General features: G+C 43.8%; 1 protein-coding gene across 19 annotated transcripts in view; it reads left to right on the forward strand.

The window, feature by feature from the left end:
- The window catches only part of cadpsa (Ca2+-dependent activator protein for secretion a), an 86,313-nt gene extending 74,668 nt beyond the window's left edge, over positions 1-11,645 (forward strand). For 17 of the 19 annotated variants that reach the window (XM_078092329.1, XM_078092331.1, XM_078092334.1 and 14 more), the window contains 2 exons: positions 8,331-8,435; positions 9,066-11,645. In XM_078092329.1, the coding sequence (XP_077948455.1) occupies positions 8,331-8,435; positions 9,066-9,236 (276 nt within the window). In that variant the 3' untranslated portion in view covers positions 9,237-11,645. The remainder of the gene's footprint in view (positions 1-8,330; positions 8,436-9,065) is intronic. The other 2 variants (XM_078092347.1, XM_078092348.1) reach the window with 1 other exon arrangement.
- The last annotated feature ends 5,625 nt before the right edge of the window (positions 11,646-17,270 follow it).

A 17,270-nucleotide genomic window follows, 5' to 3' on the forward strand; every position in this document is an offset into this window, starting at 1 on the left:
CTCTAAACAATGACACGGCCCCTCCAGTAGTATAGAGGCAGCGCCTGACTGCCTCTCTAATTTTTCAATGAACCAAAACAAATGTAGTGACGTGCAAAAGTGTGACAGTGGTGATGGCAACGAACCGGTAGGACGTGTGTGGTTCTCTCTGGTTTCGGGGGGGGGGGACAGACGTCCGGACAGTAAACGTGGCCTTGACGAGGACATCGTCCAGCCTAAGATGTTGAGCTCCATTAATCTCCAGGAGAAAAAAAAAAGCTGTTTATTCTCTGAGGTCCTGCTGTCAGGTGACGAGGCGACGCGGCGGGATCAGGGCCTGCCGGTTGTGGCGCTGAGATTGGGGTTTTTGGCGGTGCGGGCCGGAGGGGGGGGGGGGGGGGGCTCCTGACTCACTGTGTGAGTTACTATGTTAATTGAGTGTCGTCGTCAATGGGCCCACTCGGCTGAGCCCGCGGGCGAGACTAGAATAGGCCAGCGGTGGGCCCTGAAAAGCCGAGCAGGTAGGATTAGACAACCCCTTTGTCCACGGCGCATAATGTCTTGCAGTCAGATGTACCACACACTCCCCCCCTCCCCCCCTCCTCCCTTCCACACACTATTTGTTATTTGTTTCCTCGTCTTTGTCCGTGTGCATATAGTGTGTGTACACTACCGTAACCACGTGTGTTTTCAAAGAAAAAGTAGTGTGGCTTTATGGAACTCAGCGGCCTTCCTTCTCCTTCACAATGAAGCCTGCCACTTGGCATTAGTGTTGCCACACCAGCAATCATCATTCCATGCCTCCTGCTAATTGCAGACACAGCTGGGTCTCAGCAGGACATTCTCTCTCTCTCTCTCACACACACACACACACACGCACACACACACACACACACACAGGCACCAGGTTGTCAGCTAAATGGTCCTCTGAGCATGAAAAAGGGATTCCAATTGATATCCTTTGTTATTTTATGTGTGGTTGGTAGTTACAAGTAATTAAGCTACAAATTACGTATTGAAGAGGGTTTTCTTAACACAATTTCTGCAACTAAACAACATACACAATTTTAAGATGAGGTTTTAGATAAATGATGTGTACAGATACATAAACTGGTACTAGTAAAGACATGAAATGGTAAATATTGTCACCTGATACAGACTTGGCATAACCTGGTTTAGTACAGCGATCGCAGAGTGATTTGACTTCCCTGATTGTGTGATTTATTTTGTATTCATATATTCACAATGACACGATCGTCTTTAATCATTTTTCAAATTTGAGTACAAATGCTGAAATGAGGACAGTGTTTGTTGTTCTTATTCGATTCTCTACTGCGAAGCAGAAACGTAAACTAAATCACAGATGATGTTTCTGACCCTCAGTAATGATTATTGTTAGCGGTGTATTACAGGTAGATGGAAATATTTAATGGTGCATGCAATAAAAATAGCTTCCTGATGAAACAGCAGGACAAGTCTTCGCCGGTGTCATTTTTTATCCCAATTCATGAAATACAGTAAACACAGCAACGGTTTTAACTTGTCTGTCCGTCTGCATTTAAATTCCGTTCCAAATACATTGGCTAAAACGTGTGTGTTCCAAAAGGGGTTGTGCTTGAATTCTAAATATATGGTTGACTTCCCATCCAGACTGATACATATGAATATAAATTACAGAGCAGTGAGCACAGTAAATCTGTCTTAACTCACAAGCCCCTTTCACACTAAAGAAGATCTGACATTACAAAAAAACAGTTACGCCGCTCCAGGATGTGACATGATGTTTCATCACAGCACAAAAAAGGCAAAACAACTAACGTCTAACGTTGCATATGACAAATATGTCGGGCAGTGACTTCTCGGTGCATAATAGTCTTTCCAACACGTCCCAATGCGCTGGCTTTCTCGCTTGCAGTGGATTAGCTACAAACTGCTGCTAGCAAGGTGGACAAGCGTCCCCTCATCGAAATGTCCCCGTTCTGCCGCTGCCTCGTGTCCCACGGACGAGGGCTCGGCTGTGTGACTACTTCCACTGCCGATTCACAACGGAACCCGCGTTCCTCTCATGAAACTTTATTTACTGAACCTCAAGCTGTAATCTGAACCACGTCAATGACGCGTCAAACATTTAGTAGCAACATGTCACCGTGTTTTATCACTCTGGGATTGATTCTTTTTTTCATCAAGACAACATTTCAACTCACTTGAAGTGTAGCGTGATTTACTTGATCACAATGTTTTTGAAAGCATAAGATCATAAACTGCAGGATGTTCAGGGGAAAAGTACAAACATTGGTCCATTAATTAAAACCAATGCAGAACAACAAAGTCAAATGTACAACAGTTCCAACTAAATTGTAATTGAAATAAGTACATTTGTAAACATTCAGTGCAGTTTCTAAACCTCTGCTGCCAGAATCCACTCAGTGTGATGGTTTCCTCCACAGCCCTATTGTAACTTTTAAAAGCACACACACACACACACACGAGAGCAGCAGCAGAGGCAGAAAGAGGCAGAGTCCCAGGTTGCTTGTAATCCCCGTGTACCTCCTGTGGTGAAGCTTCTCCTCAGCTCCAACATTCCTGGCTCTCAGCAGCACAAAAGCTCCTGAGCAGCCCGACAAAAGAGGGCCTCTGACCTTACAAATCAGTTGGCTTTTTGTGGGATTTGGGTATGTGTGTGTGTGTGTGTGTGTGTGTGTGTGTGTGTGTGTGTGTGTGTGTGTGTGTGTGTGTGTGTGTGTGTGTGTGTGTGTGTGTGTGCTTGCATGCCCTATTAGCCCCTTTCACAAACGTAATGACAGTTTTGTCCTACCTTTAACCAAGAGTCTCTCATTTCCATTGCATGCAAAACCCATGACTTTGTTCATTTTTAATAAACCCTTCAAGTGTCCGCTCACTCTAGGATGTACCCTGCTCATGGTTGTGTATTGTTTCCCTCTTCTAACATTCACGCTAATCCGGCCCCCCCATTAAACTTCTCCCCTCTCTTTGGATTTTCCGTGTCACCACTGAAGGGCGCATGTTTATGACCTCAGCATATATTCCCCATGGATGGTTGCTATTCCTTTAATGGATTTGTCTACCCACCCTACATGGACTCTCAGGACAGTACAAATGCTAAAATGGATTTTGGGTTCCGACCTTAGTTTCTGCGGTTTATTAGTAGCTGGAACCAAATGTCAGAAGGGGACATTCGTCCAGTTTGCATTTAGGACTCTGTCAGGGAGACGGGGAAGGCAGGACTCAAACGCACAAGTTTCGAGAAACAAAAAGACTTTAATAGTCAAACTTCCAAAAGCAAAAGGCCAAGGGGCGAAAACACAAGAACAAGGAACACTCTAGCATGGACATCCAGACATTCAACAATGACGCAACCAGGGACAAGAGACACACACGGCTTAAATACACTGGAAAGGTGCAGGTGATTGGATACAGGTGGAAACAATCAGACAATCACAGGGGGTGACAGGACAAGGCAGGAAGTGAAGTTACCAATGGACACAAGAGGCAGAAAACTACAAAGTAAGACAGGAAACAAACCCAAACCGTGACAGATCCACTATGTTCCTCCCAAATCCAGGTGACCGATTGAATGAATCCATTCTGATGCGTGTTTCTGCTCCCCATTCCGCGGTTGTCTCCTCAGATGGTAAACGCTCCTCTTAAACTTAAAGCATTCTTCTTTGCCCTTCTGAACCAAACAAGGACACTTCCCTCCCATTACCCTCCACAGAAGATGTATGCAAAAGGGTCATGACAGAGGTGAGTAGGTGGATGGGAATGCGAAGAAGAGAGGTGTGCCATTTTTTGTATCACATCCTGCTGGTGGCAAGCCCCCCCTGCCAAGCGCCATGTGAAGATCCGGGTGTGAACACTGGCTCTGATGCAAGGTTGTGTGCGTGTGTGTGCGTGTGTGTAGGGGGGGGCGTCGCTGGGATGGGTGGGTTGGTGTCAGATGGGGGCAGGAGGTCGCTTCGTCTCCCAACTCTCGCTTGAAGGGGGGATGGACCGGCAGATGCACATGTGTGTACGTGGGAGTGTGTGTGTGTGTGTGTTGTGTTGTGCGGGGCGTGCATGTCGCCTGTGTATAGGTAGGGGTTCATCAGCATGTCGTGAGGTGACAAAACACACACAAATGCACACACACACACACACACACACACAGATAACCCTGTTGAAAGAATCAAAGAATTTCCTTCGAATGGAAGTCGTTAGAATGTCACAGATTTGATCCCCATCGGGTTATGGCATTATGTATTCAGAGCAATATTACGCTTGTTTTGGCTGTCAACAAGCGCTAGCCCCCTGCTGATCCCCCGTGCAGCCCCGAATAAGAGGGCTTGGGTGAATTTGACTGTTCTGATGAATTTATTTGGCTAATACCTGCCAAGAGGAACAAAGCAGGAGGACCATCACTCTTCATTTTTAACCAGCTTGACAAACTTCAACAAGTGGAAACCTTAATCTTAATCCTTCCCTGAAATGGTTGAGATTACTATTTGGAACGTAGGAGGAAAAAAGTCAGGACAACAGAAAGTTAAAGTAAAAAGATGATAGAGGAACTCAAGAAATGTTCACGTAAAATGTGAGATGTGCAGAACAGTGGACAGGCAGGAAATAACCAAAGAATCATAGAAAGATGAAACAATGTGAGGCAATGGTTGTTAATTGATAATTCATTTAATTTTGTACAGCTCAAAATCACAAATTAAATATTTGCCTCAGAGGTCTTCGACATCCTCTGTAACAAAATCCTCACAACAGCACAGAAAAAACCTTCAATGTGGAGAAGAAAGGAAGAAAGAGAAGGCAGAGGAGGAACAACGGATGTCATGTGTACAGAATGAACAACGGAAAATATGTACAATAGGTTCAATTCACACGACAGTTCATTAAAACTGAATTTTGATTCATTTGTGGCTAAAGGCTTCCCAATCCATACAACACAGACCCCTTTCTATTCTAGAAGCCAATGAAGAATGATTTCCTGAACTCAGGCAAAGCTTAATGTCTCTAAGTCCTGTTCTTTGTGTGACAACTGAAAGTAGCCATGTAGAACTTCGGATGGATCAACAGACACTTTTTTTTCATGAGGAAACTGACATTGCATTCAAATTGGCATTAAACAGATCTTAAAGTTGGTGAATATCACAGGCATTATGTGTACACAAGATGTCCCTGACAGACCTCCAAAATGCCAGTCGTGGCAGCAAGAAGACTTGTGAAATAGCTGTCAGAGCCTCTTTTCGGTATAAAGCGAAGAGGAGTAAAGCAGAACAGGACACAAAATGGCTGCTGCAAAAATGGCCGCAGATGGGAGCTGTGGGGCAGCGCAACGTCTTAAGAAAAATAGAAGCGAGGGAGGAGTGAACGATGGAAAGAGGGAGAGCAGCCAGTCAGCGGATCAGTCACTCCAGGCCTGGCCTCTCAGCGGGGGGTTGTGCTCGGGGCGAGATCACAGGCCTGCTGCCACGCCGAAGCCTTCACAGGCACACAGCGACAGATAGGAAGCTGCTGGCACCAGGTCGCCTCGCTGATTCACCACAGCACCGCTCCGGCACTGCCACTTTCTCTCCCTCACCCATGTTCCACTGACGCAACTTGACCCACAGGCAGGTTCATCATTATTTGGTCTTTGACACCATTTTCCTCAATTTGGCTCAGTACACATCCATAACCATTTGGAATGAGACAATCGGGCTGTGCTCAGAGTGCAGACACCGCTTCAAATCGTATTGTTATTTTACATTACATGTCATTCAGCTGACGCTTTTATCCAAAGCGACTTGCAAGAAGTGCATTTCAACCATGAGGATACAAACCCAGAAGAACAAGAAGCAAGAAGGTGGTGTGGACAAATCCACTTTTTGGGGCGTAGAAAGTAGAAAGAAGGCCTTAATGAGCTCAGCGACACCAAACCATCTGGAAGACCACGGAAAACACCAACGAGTTATTCAACAGGTAAAGAAAAAGCCTTCACATCAGTGGGCCAGGTGAAGAACACTATCCAGGAGGGAGACGTTTAAGTGTCTAAGTCAACTATCAAGAGAAGACTTCCCAGAGGGTTCACCATAAGATGTAAACCATTGGAGAGCCTCAATAACAGGAACAGATTAGAGTTTGATCAGATGATACAAAGGTGCACTTGTACCAGAATGATGGAAAGAGAAGAGTGTGGAGAGGAGAAGGAACCGCTCAGGATCCAAAGCATACCACCTCATCATTGGCAAAGAAATGGAGTGTGCTGCAATGAACGTGTCAATCACCTGACCTGAATCCATCATTCACTTGCTGAAAAGGAACCTGGTGATGTCTATGGGTTCTACACTCCTGGCTGTCATTGAATGCATCAAAGGATTTGCAATCAAATAATAACAGTGACGGTTTGATTCATGATTAAGTTGGTTTGTCCAATTACTTTTGAACCCTTCAAAAGGGGGAGACCATGTATATAATTTGTCGTGTAAATGTAAATACCCATAAATTGAACCTGAAAGTCAACAAGCACATATTGATTGTTTCATTTCAAATACTTTATGGTTGTGTAGGGAGGCAAATGGGAAAACCAAATATATATGGACCTGACTGTGCATCTAGATGTGCTCTTCTTGTGGCCTCAGTGCCTGAATGAGAAGGTTGTGTTACACAGACTGATATCATCACACTACATGAAGGATTTAGGGCTAGATACTGTGGGATCAGTGTCACACAGTCGGTTTATATGCACAGCAGTTTCAACCTTTAACCAATCAGGGAACAAATATGTGCTGACGTGAATACGTATACATTTGCATAAATTTGTTAGAAAAACAGCAGATTTACTGTAATTTATAACATCGCTTCCCGAACACATTTTATGACCAGCGGAAGAGTTTGTGAGTAGTTCAGGTTTTTCATTTATGCTAAATTCACAATTCTGCAATCATAAACTACAAGGTTAGTTCAGATTGAGTGAAAGGCTGCCGTATGACTTTGTCATTGTTTCTGTACCTTGTCCGTGTTTTATCTCCGTATCAAACACAGAGGCTGCTTGTTATTCTGTTATTCCTTGAACATTTCTTCATCTAAAATCCTGTAACTGATGAGCAGAATATGCATTTCATTTTAAAATTTGGACGGACATTGGAGCTCATATTAATTCATTATGATCAAAAACTTTCAAGGATACAATTATTCTTGTACAACTAAGCCCTGAGCATCCTATGCCTCACAAACATAGGCAAACAACACCGCAACAATCTCCCCCTTCTTTTCTCCTCACATTCTTCCCTAGCCCACATCCATTCTGCATTGACCCTCACTGTTGAAAGTCAGTCGGCTTCGATTAGTATCATAGCCGCTCGTCATTATCCATCAATTAGTCAGGCAACAGTCAGCGTCCTTAGAGAAACATCTGTACCCTTTCGGCTGTGTTTCGGCAGGGTTCTGTGCTCTGAGCTCGCTGTGCCTTGCAGAGCATCCTGTTTAGAGGGCTTGTCTAAATAAAGCAGATGTCAAAGTTAAGGCTTCTAGCACCTGTGTAAAAGTATCAGGAGCAGAGATGACAGTACCTCAGTACCTCATGAGTACTGACTGACTTGTGCTCCTTAGCTCACAAAGCCCCAAAACAGACAAGTGCAAAAACATAGCAATGAATGGTGAATCTAGACAGTAGACATTTTCAAAAATGTGCTAAATGTAGCAGTAAATACAAATAAATACAGAAAAGAGCCGTAAAGTGAGAAAACGCAACCAAATAAAAAAAACTGTGCAATTATTACTCAATTCAATTCGTTTTATTTTGTATAGCCCAAAAGCCCAGATCCCAAATTTGTCCAAACAGTCACATGCAACACCCTCTGTCCCGAAACCCTCACATTGACACAGGTAAAGCTCCCCCAAAAAACCCTTGGATGGGGGAAAAGGGGAAGAAAGCTGAGGGTTTCAGTGAGCTGAAATGTAGCGCAGGTGAAACAGTGCACGTACAGTGCAGAAGTGTTTTCAACTGAGAATACAAACACTCCTTTCATGTACTTTGGGATGGGTCATCATCACCTTTTTTTACTCACTTAGTCACAAGACTTTTTCCATTTCCAGAGACGCGCACTAATAGAAACTGCAATGCTCAAAGGCAACAGGGCTTGGGAGATGAAGTGACACCTAAAGCATTGCTATCATAAACTTTGACCAGTGCTCATGACTGAACATGGTGCTGTGCACCACGATCATCACACACCTGCTGACTTATTGGGATCAGAGGCCTCATTGCCTACAGGATCTCCCTGTGGTCGACGCTCCAGACTCCAGAGTGGAAAAAGAGTGTTTTCAAACTCACAAACTGAACGCACTGTATTCTTGTGTTTCTCCAGCAATGGTACACCAGCACTATGAACCTTCTAGGAACATGGCTGACAGACCGAATGGACCTGCAGCTCCACCTCCATCAGCTCAAGATTCTCATCAGGGTTGTCAAGGTGAGAACGGCTTTCTATACCACTCGGCTAAATGCGTGAAGAATGTATGATCATTAACATCGTCAATAATCACTAACATGACTTGACTGACAGGTTCACAACATCTAACTGCTGCTTCCTATTGGATTTGGTATTTGTTGTCGTTATAGTGGAAATGCCTCCACTATTAATACGCTGTGTGAGGTTTTTGGGGTTGGACACTGTTCTTCATCAGGAAGGCCTCTTATACTAAAAGTAAGACACAAAGCCAACTACTGAGCCTCTGTGCTGCCAACACGTACCCTGTGATTGACACCTAAACACTTCACAAAGTACAGATGACAACACACAGGAATCTTCCCTGAGTGAAACAAGGATGCCGTGTTGATTTATTTGTGTCAAATTTTTAACAAAACTAATTGTAGCAGTAGTTTTGTTGCAAAAAGAAGTTTTTTTTAAAAGACTAAATTTATGAATTAAGTGGAAAAGACAAATGAGGTGCTGGACTGGTAGGAAAACGCACAAAATGAGGAGTGAATTATACATATATATTACAAATTATTGTATTAGGGTCGGTTGAGTTTAATAAAAAATAAAAAATGTCACTGACGCAGTAAACCTTAATTCATCCATTTGGTTTGTGTCTTATAGAAAAAGTACCGTGACTTCCGCCTTCAAGGGGTTTTGGACTCTACGTTGAACAGTAAGATGTACGAGACGGTGAGAAACCGGCTGACGTTGGAAGAAGCCACGGCCTCAGTGAGGGAAGGAGGGTTGCAAGGCATTTCCATGAGGGACAGTGACGAAGATGACGATAACTAGATCAAAGAGCCTGAAACTACAAGGACGTTGCAGCGGAACACTGCCTGAAATCCCACGCAGCCTTTCTGAGAGTCAAAAGACATCATTCAACTCCATCCCTTCATTATCTGCTCTTTCCCTTTTTCACTCCTGTTGCGGGTCCACATTCTGTCAGAATTGAGGATGAAGTGCATTGTGTGTCTGTTATCAGCTTCAATATTGCAGGGCTTGTTATCCACGCTATTCAAACCGAAGGTCTCCACGTCGACTCATCGACCACCTAAAACCGAAACATCAACAAATAACTGAATGTCCAAAAGAAGCTAAAATGTGACAGGAGTGCAGACATGTGAATGTGAACACCCTGCAAAATTAGATGAACCAAGAAGTTAAAAACAGGCAGGAGGTCGCATCTACATGGATGTCGTCTTTTCAAGGCATAAAAAAACATTATTGAATTTCAGGAGATTTCCTGTAACTCGCATGAAGTGTGAAGTGAAATCTTGAAATGATGTAGATGTCGTTGTTTTTAAGCCAGCCAACAAATGCCTGATGAACATTTCACTGCTGAAGTCCCATTGTGATTGATCCAAATGGTCGCTACAAACAACAGAGTTAAGATATCAACAAATAATATTATTATCCGCATTTCCAAAATTGCCCCGGAATGTTCTCAAGCAATATGGTTGACTTTAGTTCTCAACTCAACTGGGCGTGGCTATTTCTTTGTGTTGTGCTAAACAATGTGAAGTTACTGGCTGTAAAAGATGTGCATATTGTCTATTATTACTTTTTTTTTGCATCGTGCCTGAACCGAATGCTTAAAATGATGTGCTGTGATATGACGTGATAGTGACGTTTTTTGTACGTTCTCAGGCGCGTTTCTCAAACCGTCACAACAACAGTCGGATGAAATCCGAGGCATCGTCAACTATTGAGTCATTCTGCTTAAATAGTGACAAAGGTGAGAAAGTGATTCAGCCAATGTTTACCAGGAGATCGTACAGATCGGTCGCCTGTCAGCTGTAAACTCTTTGAATTAGCGCGAGGCCGTCTGAATAGTTCTCGGTGTTGGCGTGTTGTTTGTCAGTAGCTCACCTCCATGAGCAGATCATCGCAGAAGAACGGAAGCGTTCTGCTTTCCATCCCAGCGGCTCAGCGGCCTGTGTGGAGAGCAACGGGGGCGGAACGCAGAGGCTGAAAAGCATTCTGGGAACCCACAGACTCCCGGGCCTGTAAATTGGCTTCTTTTTAAACAGTCTCGTCGTGATCGTCTCTTGACTCCAGTCTGGGGTTGCAAGTTGCTGTTGATGCCCCAAATACCGTCTGTCCGTATTGGCCTTCCCACAAGGTACAGCAACACAAAGAAGGTTGGATTTAATGATCACGTGTGATGGAAGCAACATCTGATATGTCTCCCTTTGTCACTGCTCTTGATCTTTACTTTACATGGATTCTTTAAAGTCGATCTGCAGTATTGAGGCACAACTAACGCTTAGCTAAATTGTTTCAGGTAAATGCACTCAGTTGCGAGTCTGCGAGGTCAGTAAAGTAAAGCGACAATTCATTATAGCGAGAGGTTAATTTTGCCCGCAGCTAAATGTTTTTGATCAGTCTGCCGAATATGGTCCCTAACAGTGGATTCACTAACGTAATGCCTGAATAAGGAACACAAAGACGTGCTCTCATTAACCCGTAAGCACATCACGATTACTTTCATGAGGGGAAATTGTGCGCAGTACATCAGGCGAAGGTATAAAAAAAAAAGTGAAAAATGTTTTGTGCAGTGAAATTGAAAGCAGGGATTTTAAGAATCTTAAAGCAGCAGTTTCGGTCTCTGACTATACATATTACTCGCTTGTGTAAATGCCACTTGTTCTTCCATTAGAGAGTGAGAAAGCTGTGTGAATCCTCAAGCAAGACGGTTATACTGTGTTACTAACTGAAGAATATTTGTCAAACCATTGCATATGAATCTCTCGATGGCAACGCAGGCCTCTGCAAATGTTGGCACTTTCATTCCCACATCGATCTAACCTTTGAAATTCTGCCGTCTTTACAGTTTGGTTTTTATCACAGTGATAAATAGTTTTCAACATTTTCTATTTAAAACAAATCCTCTATTGGAGTCAAAATATCAGTTGAACAAAAGATCCGTTGCCATCAGTTCTTTTCTGTGCCCTGCACTTCACCCCAGGGTGTGTGACGGGTCCCATCCACATTTTTCCAGTGGATGACGGGAGGTGAAGTGTGCGCATGCTTTCCCTCTCTTTTCTGCACTGTAGGCCTGAGCTGTGTGTCGCCCGTCGTGCAGGTACTACATGTCCCCAGTATTCACCGTTGTTCGCTCCTTGTGTGACGTTGCCGCTGGGTTCATCATGTTTCTACCTCCTAGAGGACCAATAAAGGGGAATGGCAAATGTGCAGAAACACTGTGTCCGCTCGTTCATTCTTGATGTCGGGGATTGATTGAATGTGAAATCAGCTGCGAAATGTCCAAACATGTCCAAAGCCTTTGGGTTTGTTCTACAGAGATAGAACATCTCTGCTAACGAGGTTGTGTCAGACTGCAGAATGAATACATATTGATAATCCGTGGCCTCCTTCCGTCCCCCACAGAAGCCTTTCCTTGAGGAAAGGAGTCAGATTAATGCTGTAGATTAAAGCATCAGTCATCTTAAGAGTTGATATTGCCAGAGATCAAATCAGAAATCAAATCAAGACCCCAAGATGGAAACTAAGACTAAAGTCGGGAGGATTAATGGGAGATATAATATAGTCCAAATTAAAAGGAGAGGGGATATATTTTAATTATGTCATAGAAGGGGGAAACAAATCCTTCTCAGAAGAATAGAGGAAAATAGAAATGAGGTCAATCCAACTGCCACTGAAGATTGATGGAAATGCTACGGTTACACAGTGACAAACCCACAATTCTGTATATTATTCAGCATGATAATTAAATTAGAATTTAGCGATCGTTTTTCCCTTTATCGATAAATGTTTTGATCTCTGCTGGTGATGAACACAAGAAAGATGCGCTTTGCTTTCCTCCACTCAGAGTCACTCGCACCATTGAGTCGCAATAGTTTTTCAAATTCACACATTTAGTTTTCACTGGCAAAGCCTATGGTGAAACGTTTGCTCAGTGATACGTTCCCAGCAGGCTCCGTTAGACGGTGGAGATTTTGTATGAGCAATATGATGACTTTGGAGGTTGGAAGCTTTTCTCGTAACATTTTCATTTTAAGGTGAAAGTTAGTCCACAAAATGCTCACATGCGTTTGTTTATGAAGAACATCGTGGCTGAACGAACTAAATCAAATGTAAACAGTAACATAGAATACGGTGAAACACAGCATTCATCCCCCGGCTGGTCGCTCATTCAAAAGGGACCAAACCTACTGACAACAACTGCAACGCGGTCACTTCTTGGCCAGGAGGTTTTGTTCTAAGCTGAACTGATTCTAGACATTAAAAAATAAAACAAAAATAAAACAACCTTAAGCATGATGTGAAGTCTCTGCCCAGATCACTGAGCCAAGAAGCCAGGTATCAAACCACCACACTTCTGTTTGAGGGAGCGGCTCTCACCCGTTTTACGCCCGACACTCTCATCGCGACGCTCCACTCCGAGACCCAAATCCTCACGTAACTCGACATCAGACAGGAGAGGGGTTGTTTAATTCCTCGGCATGAAACTGTATGTCAATGAAATGTAGTTTTCCTTTGAATAATATAGTTAAATTCCCCCACATCTCTGTGGTCATTATCGGTCTCTGACCCGCTAAGCATTCAGTGCCATTTCTCTAAATAAAGATGTCTCCAACATGTCTGGGGAGGGAGAGGCAGGATGGAACAAAAGAATGTGCCAGTGGAGGTGATGTGCCAGAGACCTCACATTGCGTCTCCACAGAGGCCATTCCCTCATATCCTACGCATATGAGAACAATCAAAGCACCCCTCCTCTTTTAACATCCAATCTGCGGAGTCGGTGAGCTGCCTCGGAGTATCGTTCATTTAATTTCCGCATGAACAAGCAGACAATGATTGGGCGGTTCTGTGCGAGCGACGACACCAGGACGGATTAATGGGCCTGGAGATTTACGCCGGCACGATCTGATCTGCTTCGCCTCTAAAGCCTCAATCAGGAGGGGAAATAGGACATGATAGATGTATCAAAATAAAAAGAATATCCAACTGACCGTCACAGTGAGAACTGGGCCCCGAGTTTCAGCAATGAAGGGCCGCCGCTGCGGTATGGGGAGTCCTGCCGTGACGCGGATGTGAGAACAAGCCGTTTCCACACATTGAGTCCATCCAGCCGTCTCCGACATGATACGTGTGGAAAATGACAACAGGGGAATGAAAAGATGAAGGGAGGAATCAGCCCGTGTGTAGACATTCAAGCCGCCAAATGAATTGGTCCGTGTAAAGAGGCATTTCAATTCAAAATGTGTCTCACGTCGTCCTTTAAGGTAACCGACATCAGAACAGAGGAGGCCTGCAGGCCAAGAGACGTGCTTGTTTTCCTGTGGATGCGTTGCATGCCAGAAGTGTCAAAATCGCCCACCGTTTGAAAGGGGCAGGTAGATGTCAGATCCATCTAATAGAAGCGGCGCCCAAAGCCTCTTATTTTTTACTCCCCGTGCACCAAAACCTTCTTATGGTGGCCTTAGGAGGGGACAACAAGCCCACTGATTAATTTTAGATCTTTTCCTTGAAAAGCTTACAGTTTAAAGCAATCTCACTCAGTGTGCAGGCAAGACACGAGGACAGATTGGGGTTTACCTCCGAGATGAATATTACACGGAACTGTTAGTCCTGTTTCATGGCCACGTACAGTATAAGCCAATATGGGATCAACAATATCACAGTCTTAAAGTGGGACTGCTGAGGCCACTGTTATTATTAGATGGATGTCAGGAGGTAATCTCCCCAACCAAGCACATTGGATTCTTCACACCTTTCTTCTGGAAGGATATTTCCCCCCTTTTTCCAATGCTTTTTAAATATAATATATAATATAACCTGGACCTTGTTCTTTATTTAGACAAGAATATCTGCATTAAATCACTGAATTTGAACTTGTTGCCTCATCTAGTGTCTGGATTCATGTTCAGTAGTCACTGCACTGACACTACAAACCATGTCCATGTTCATGGAGCCAGGACAGTTGTTTGAAGACGAACCTTTGGCTTCGTCCATTCCCTCACATGCTTGCATGGGAATTGGAATAGAGCTCCTAGTGCGGAGTAGAACGGATGATCGGAGGTTGGCTCAGGGGAGGATTCTCTTTGGCTGCGAGGCTTTTTACTTTGGTGCATCACGACAGCTCAAACCCCCCTAATTCCCAGCCTGCTATCAATCAACCAAAGACCATGCCGGACCCCTTTCTATACACCTATCTGCTTCCATCTCTGCCTGCATCGTATGCAGGCCCAACGATACCTGCTCAGAGAATAATGACAGCTTTGGGGCTCAGGAGAGACCTTTGCCGATCCCTTCAATAGATTTGCCTTGTTACATTAGAATGAACTTGTACAGGATTGAATCATCTGCATATTCTCTAACAAACACAATACTTCCCTAATCCTTGTAAAAGATATTTCTTTGCAGCCAGAACCTTTGAACCCGCCCCAGAATTCAGCATTAGTGCATGAAGCCAGTAAACTGCTGGCTTTATGCACTAATGCTCCAAGGATGTCTTCTGTCCCTCACTACTGCCCAAGGACTCCTCAGTAAGGCATGTCTGCGCTGAGTGACTGTTGAGCCAGAGGATGCACACACACACACACACACACACACACACCTATGTTAACCTGTAAGAACTGTATACAGCTAAATAAATCACGGGGAGCTGCTTCAATCCGCCACTGATGCAGAAATGAATAAAATGGGTTGCAATCGTAAATATTCAAACTAAATTCCCTCCGGCAGAAAATTCTCAAACGGCCTAAAAGTCTCCTATTTTTCTCAAAACATTACATCTGACAAGCTGATGTCAAGATGTTTGTTTGGTTAAATTGACATAATAAATCAGAAGAAAAACAGGGGAACTGTTAAGCTTCATTGACACGGTGGGATATTCAGACTGTAGCTGTGAGGCTTTTGTCCCTGTAACCTCTGAGCTACAGTCATTGTTAGAAAGTATCCACGTGTATCCAAGGGTAGATGATCCAAGGAGGCAATTCACTGGATTCACTAAATGTGGACACACGTAGACATAAAATCCATTATCTTAATGATGTGATGCTAAAAGCTCATGATACAATGCTACTCTGCACAGTTGAATGACTGAATGTGCAGGTGTTTTATTAAAGAAACAATCGTACTTTTCTTTGGAATAAATTAACGATAAATTGAGGCTTAGAGTAAGGTAACATGCAAATAATAAAATAGATGAAATACGATGTGCATGAGGGTGGTGAGGTCAGACTTTGTGACGGACCACATGGCAGCTGTGGGGCGATGGGGGGGGGGGGTTCAGGAGACCAGGTGGAGACATGACAGGCTGAAAAAAACCTCCACGGCGCTTCAGGACGGAAGGTCGGGCTGACAAAAAGACTCCAGTCAAACAGTCAGTTGTGCTGTTCCCAGCACCAACACGCCACATCGCCTCGACACACACAGGTTTTACTCTTTGTCGCCAAAAACTTCAGAACAGAGGAAGGAAGCGTGCTGACAGCGTGTGCTGCTGATGAAAGCAGCACGTACAGCTTCTGCTGCTGGTTTGCATATAATTAATACGTTTGATTTGATATGAAAGCGCTTAATATGTGGGTTTAACTGATTCTTTCAAATGTGACATGTCACACTTCGACAGTCCGCCCGTCCGTGTGAGGTATTAGTTATTTGTCTTGTTGTCTGATTGTATTACTGTCCGATGTCGTGCACCAACCGCCATGACAAATTCCTAACATAGGAATAAAGTCTAACATATTTTGGCAATAAATTTCCTGATTCCTGATTTCTGCTTCATCAACCTTTAGTCAAACCTCTCAGTGCTGTGGTTTACTCTCCTTTGTATGATATCCTACTCAAATTTGCTTTGTTTTCCTAAGTGAGCAACCCATTGCAATTGTTGCTCGTTACACACATTTGGGCTTTAAAAATTAAACTTTAAAATGAATGAACGTTTAACGTGAATTAGAACAGAGTCGTTTTTCATTCAAACAGATTCGCCTGATGAACGATGCCTTTGCGGAATTAAAATTGCAAAATGAAAGTCCACCAACACAATTTATGTGCACGGCGGAATAATAATCAGACAGGCCTGCAGAATAACATCTAACCTTACAAATAGTTTTCACAATTTCCCCCTAAAACGCTCGGTGAATCCAATGCAACCCTTGCAAGATGAAATGAGCGGCCTCCGTGGGAGAATTCCCTCCCTCGTCACACGTCCCGTCTCATTTCCTCAGGTTTAACATCAGTGAAAGTTGTCACCACGATGGGAAAGTGTGAGGACAACTGTCTGTGATTTCCTGTGCTGAAATGTGTGGGGGACATAATCAGCACGTTATGTCACCGGCAGGAGCTCCACGCAGACGCCGACTGCACTTATCGAGGGATACATGGAGAGATTTGATGTCTTTAAAGGTGACCGGGACTGGAGACGCTTGGATGGGTATTCATTTCAATATTACGGTACTGAAAGAAGTCTGAGGGGTGAAACGCTGACTGCCCGTTTCTCCAAACATCCACTTCCACAGAGTCCCATCATCAGTTTGACCATTAACACACGTCCACGAATCCAACTTCTCAAATCAATGACAATATCTGTTACAAACCGCGAGCCGTTACTCCGAACAACAGGCAGCTTGACTTTAAAAGACAGTAACAAATAATCCGACATGACCCGTGGTACCATCAAGTCGAGTGTGAGGCAGCACGCACAAAACCAGGACCCTACAAAGCGAAGCAGCTTAATGGAATCCATCATAATTTGTTATTTATAATTGTTAAAATGTCTCGCGTGAACGTCTATTTGTTTATCAGGGAAATCGTTCCACCGGGACTAAATGCCTGAATAAGTGTGAATGTTAACTGTTA

This window comes from Gasterosteus aculeatus, chromosome 17, assembly GCF_964276395.1.
Source record: "Gasterosteus aculeatus chromosome 17, fGasAcu3.hap1.1, whole genome shotgun sequence".
NCBI lineage: Eukaryota > Metazoa > Chordata > Actinopteri > Perciformes > Gasterosteidae > Gasterosteus > Gasterosteus aculeatus.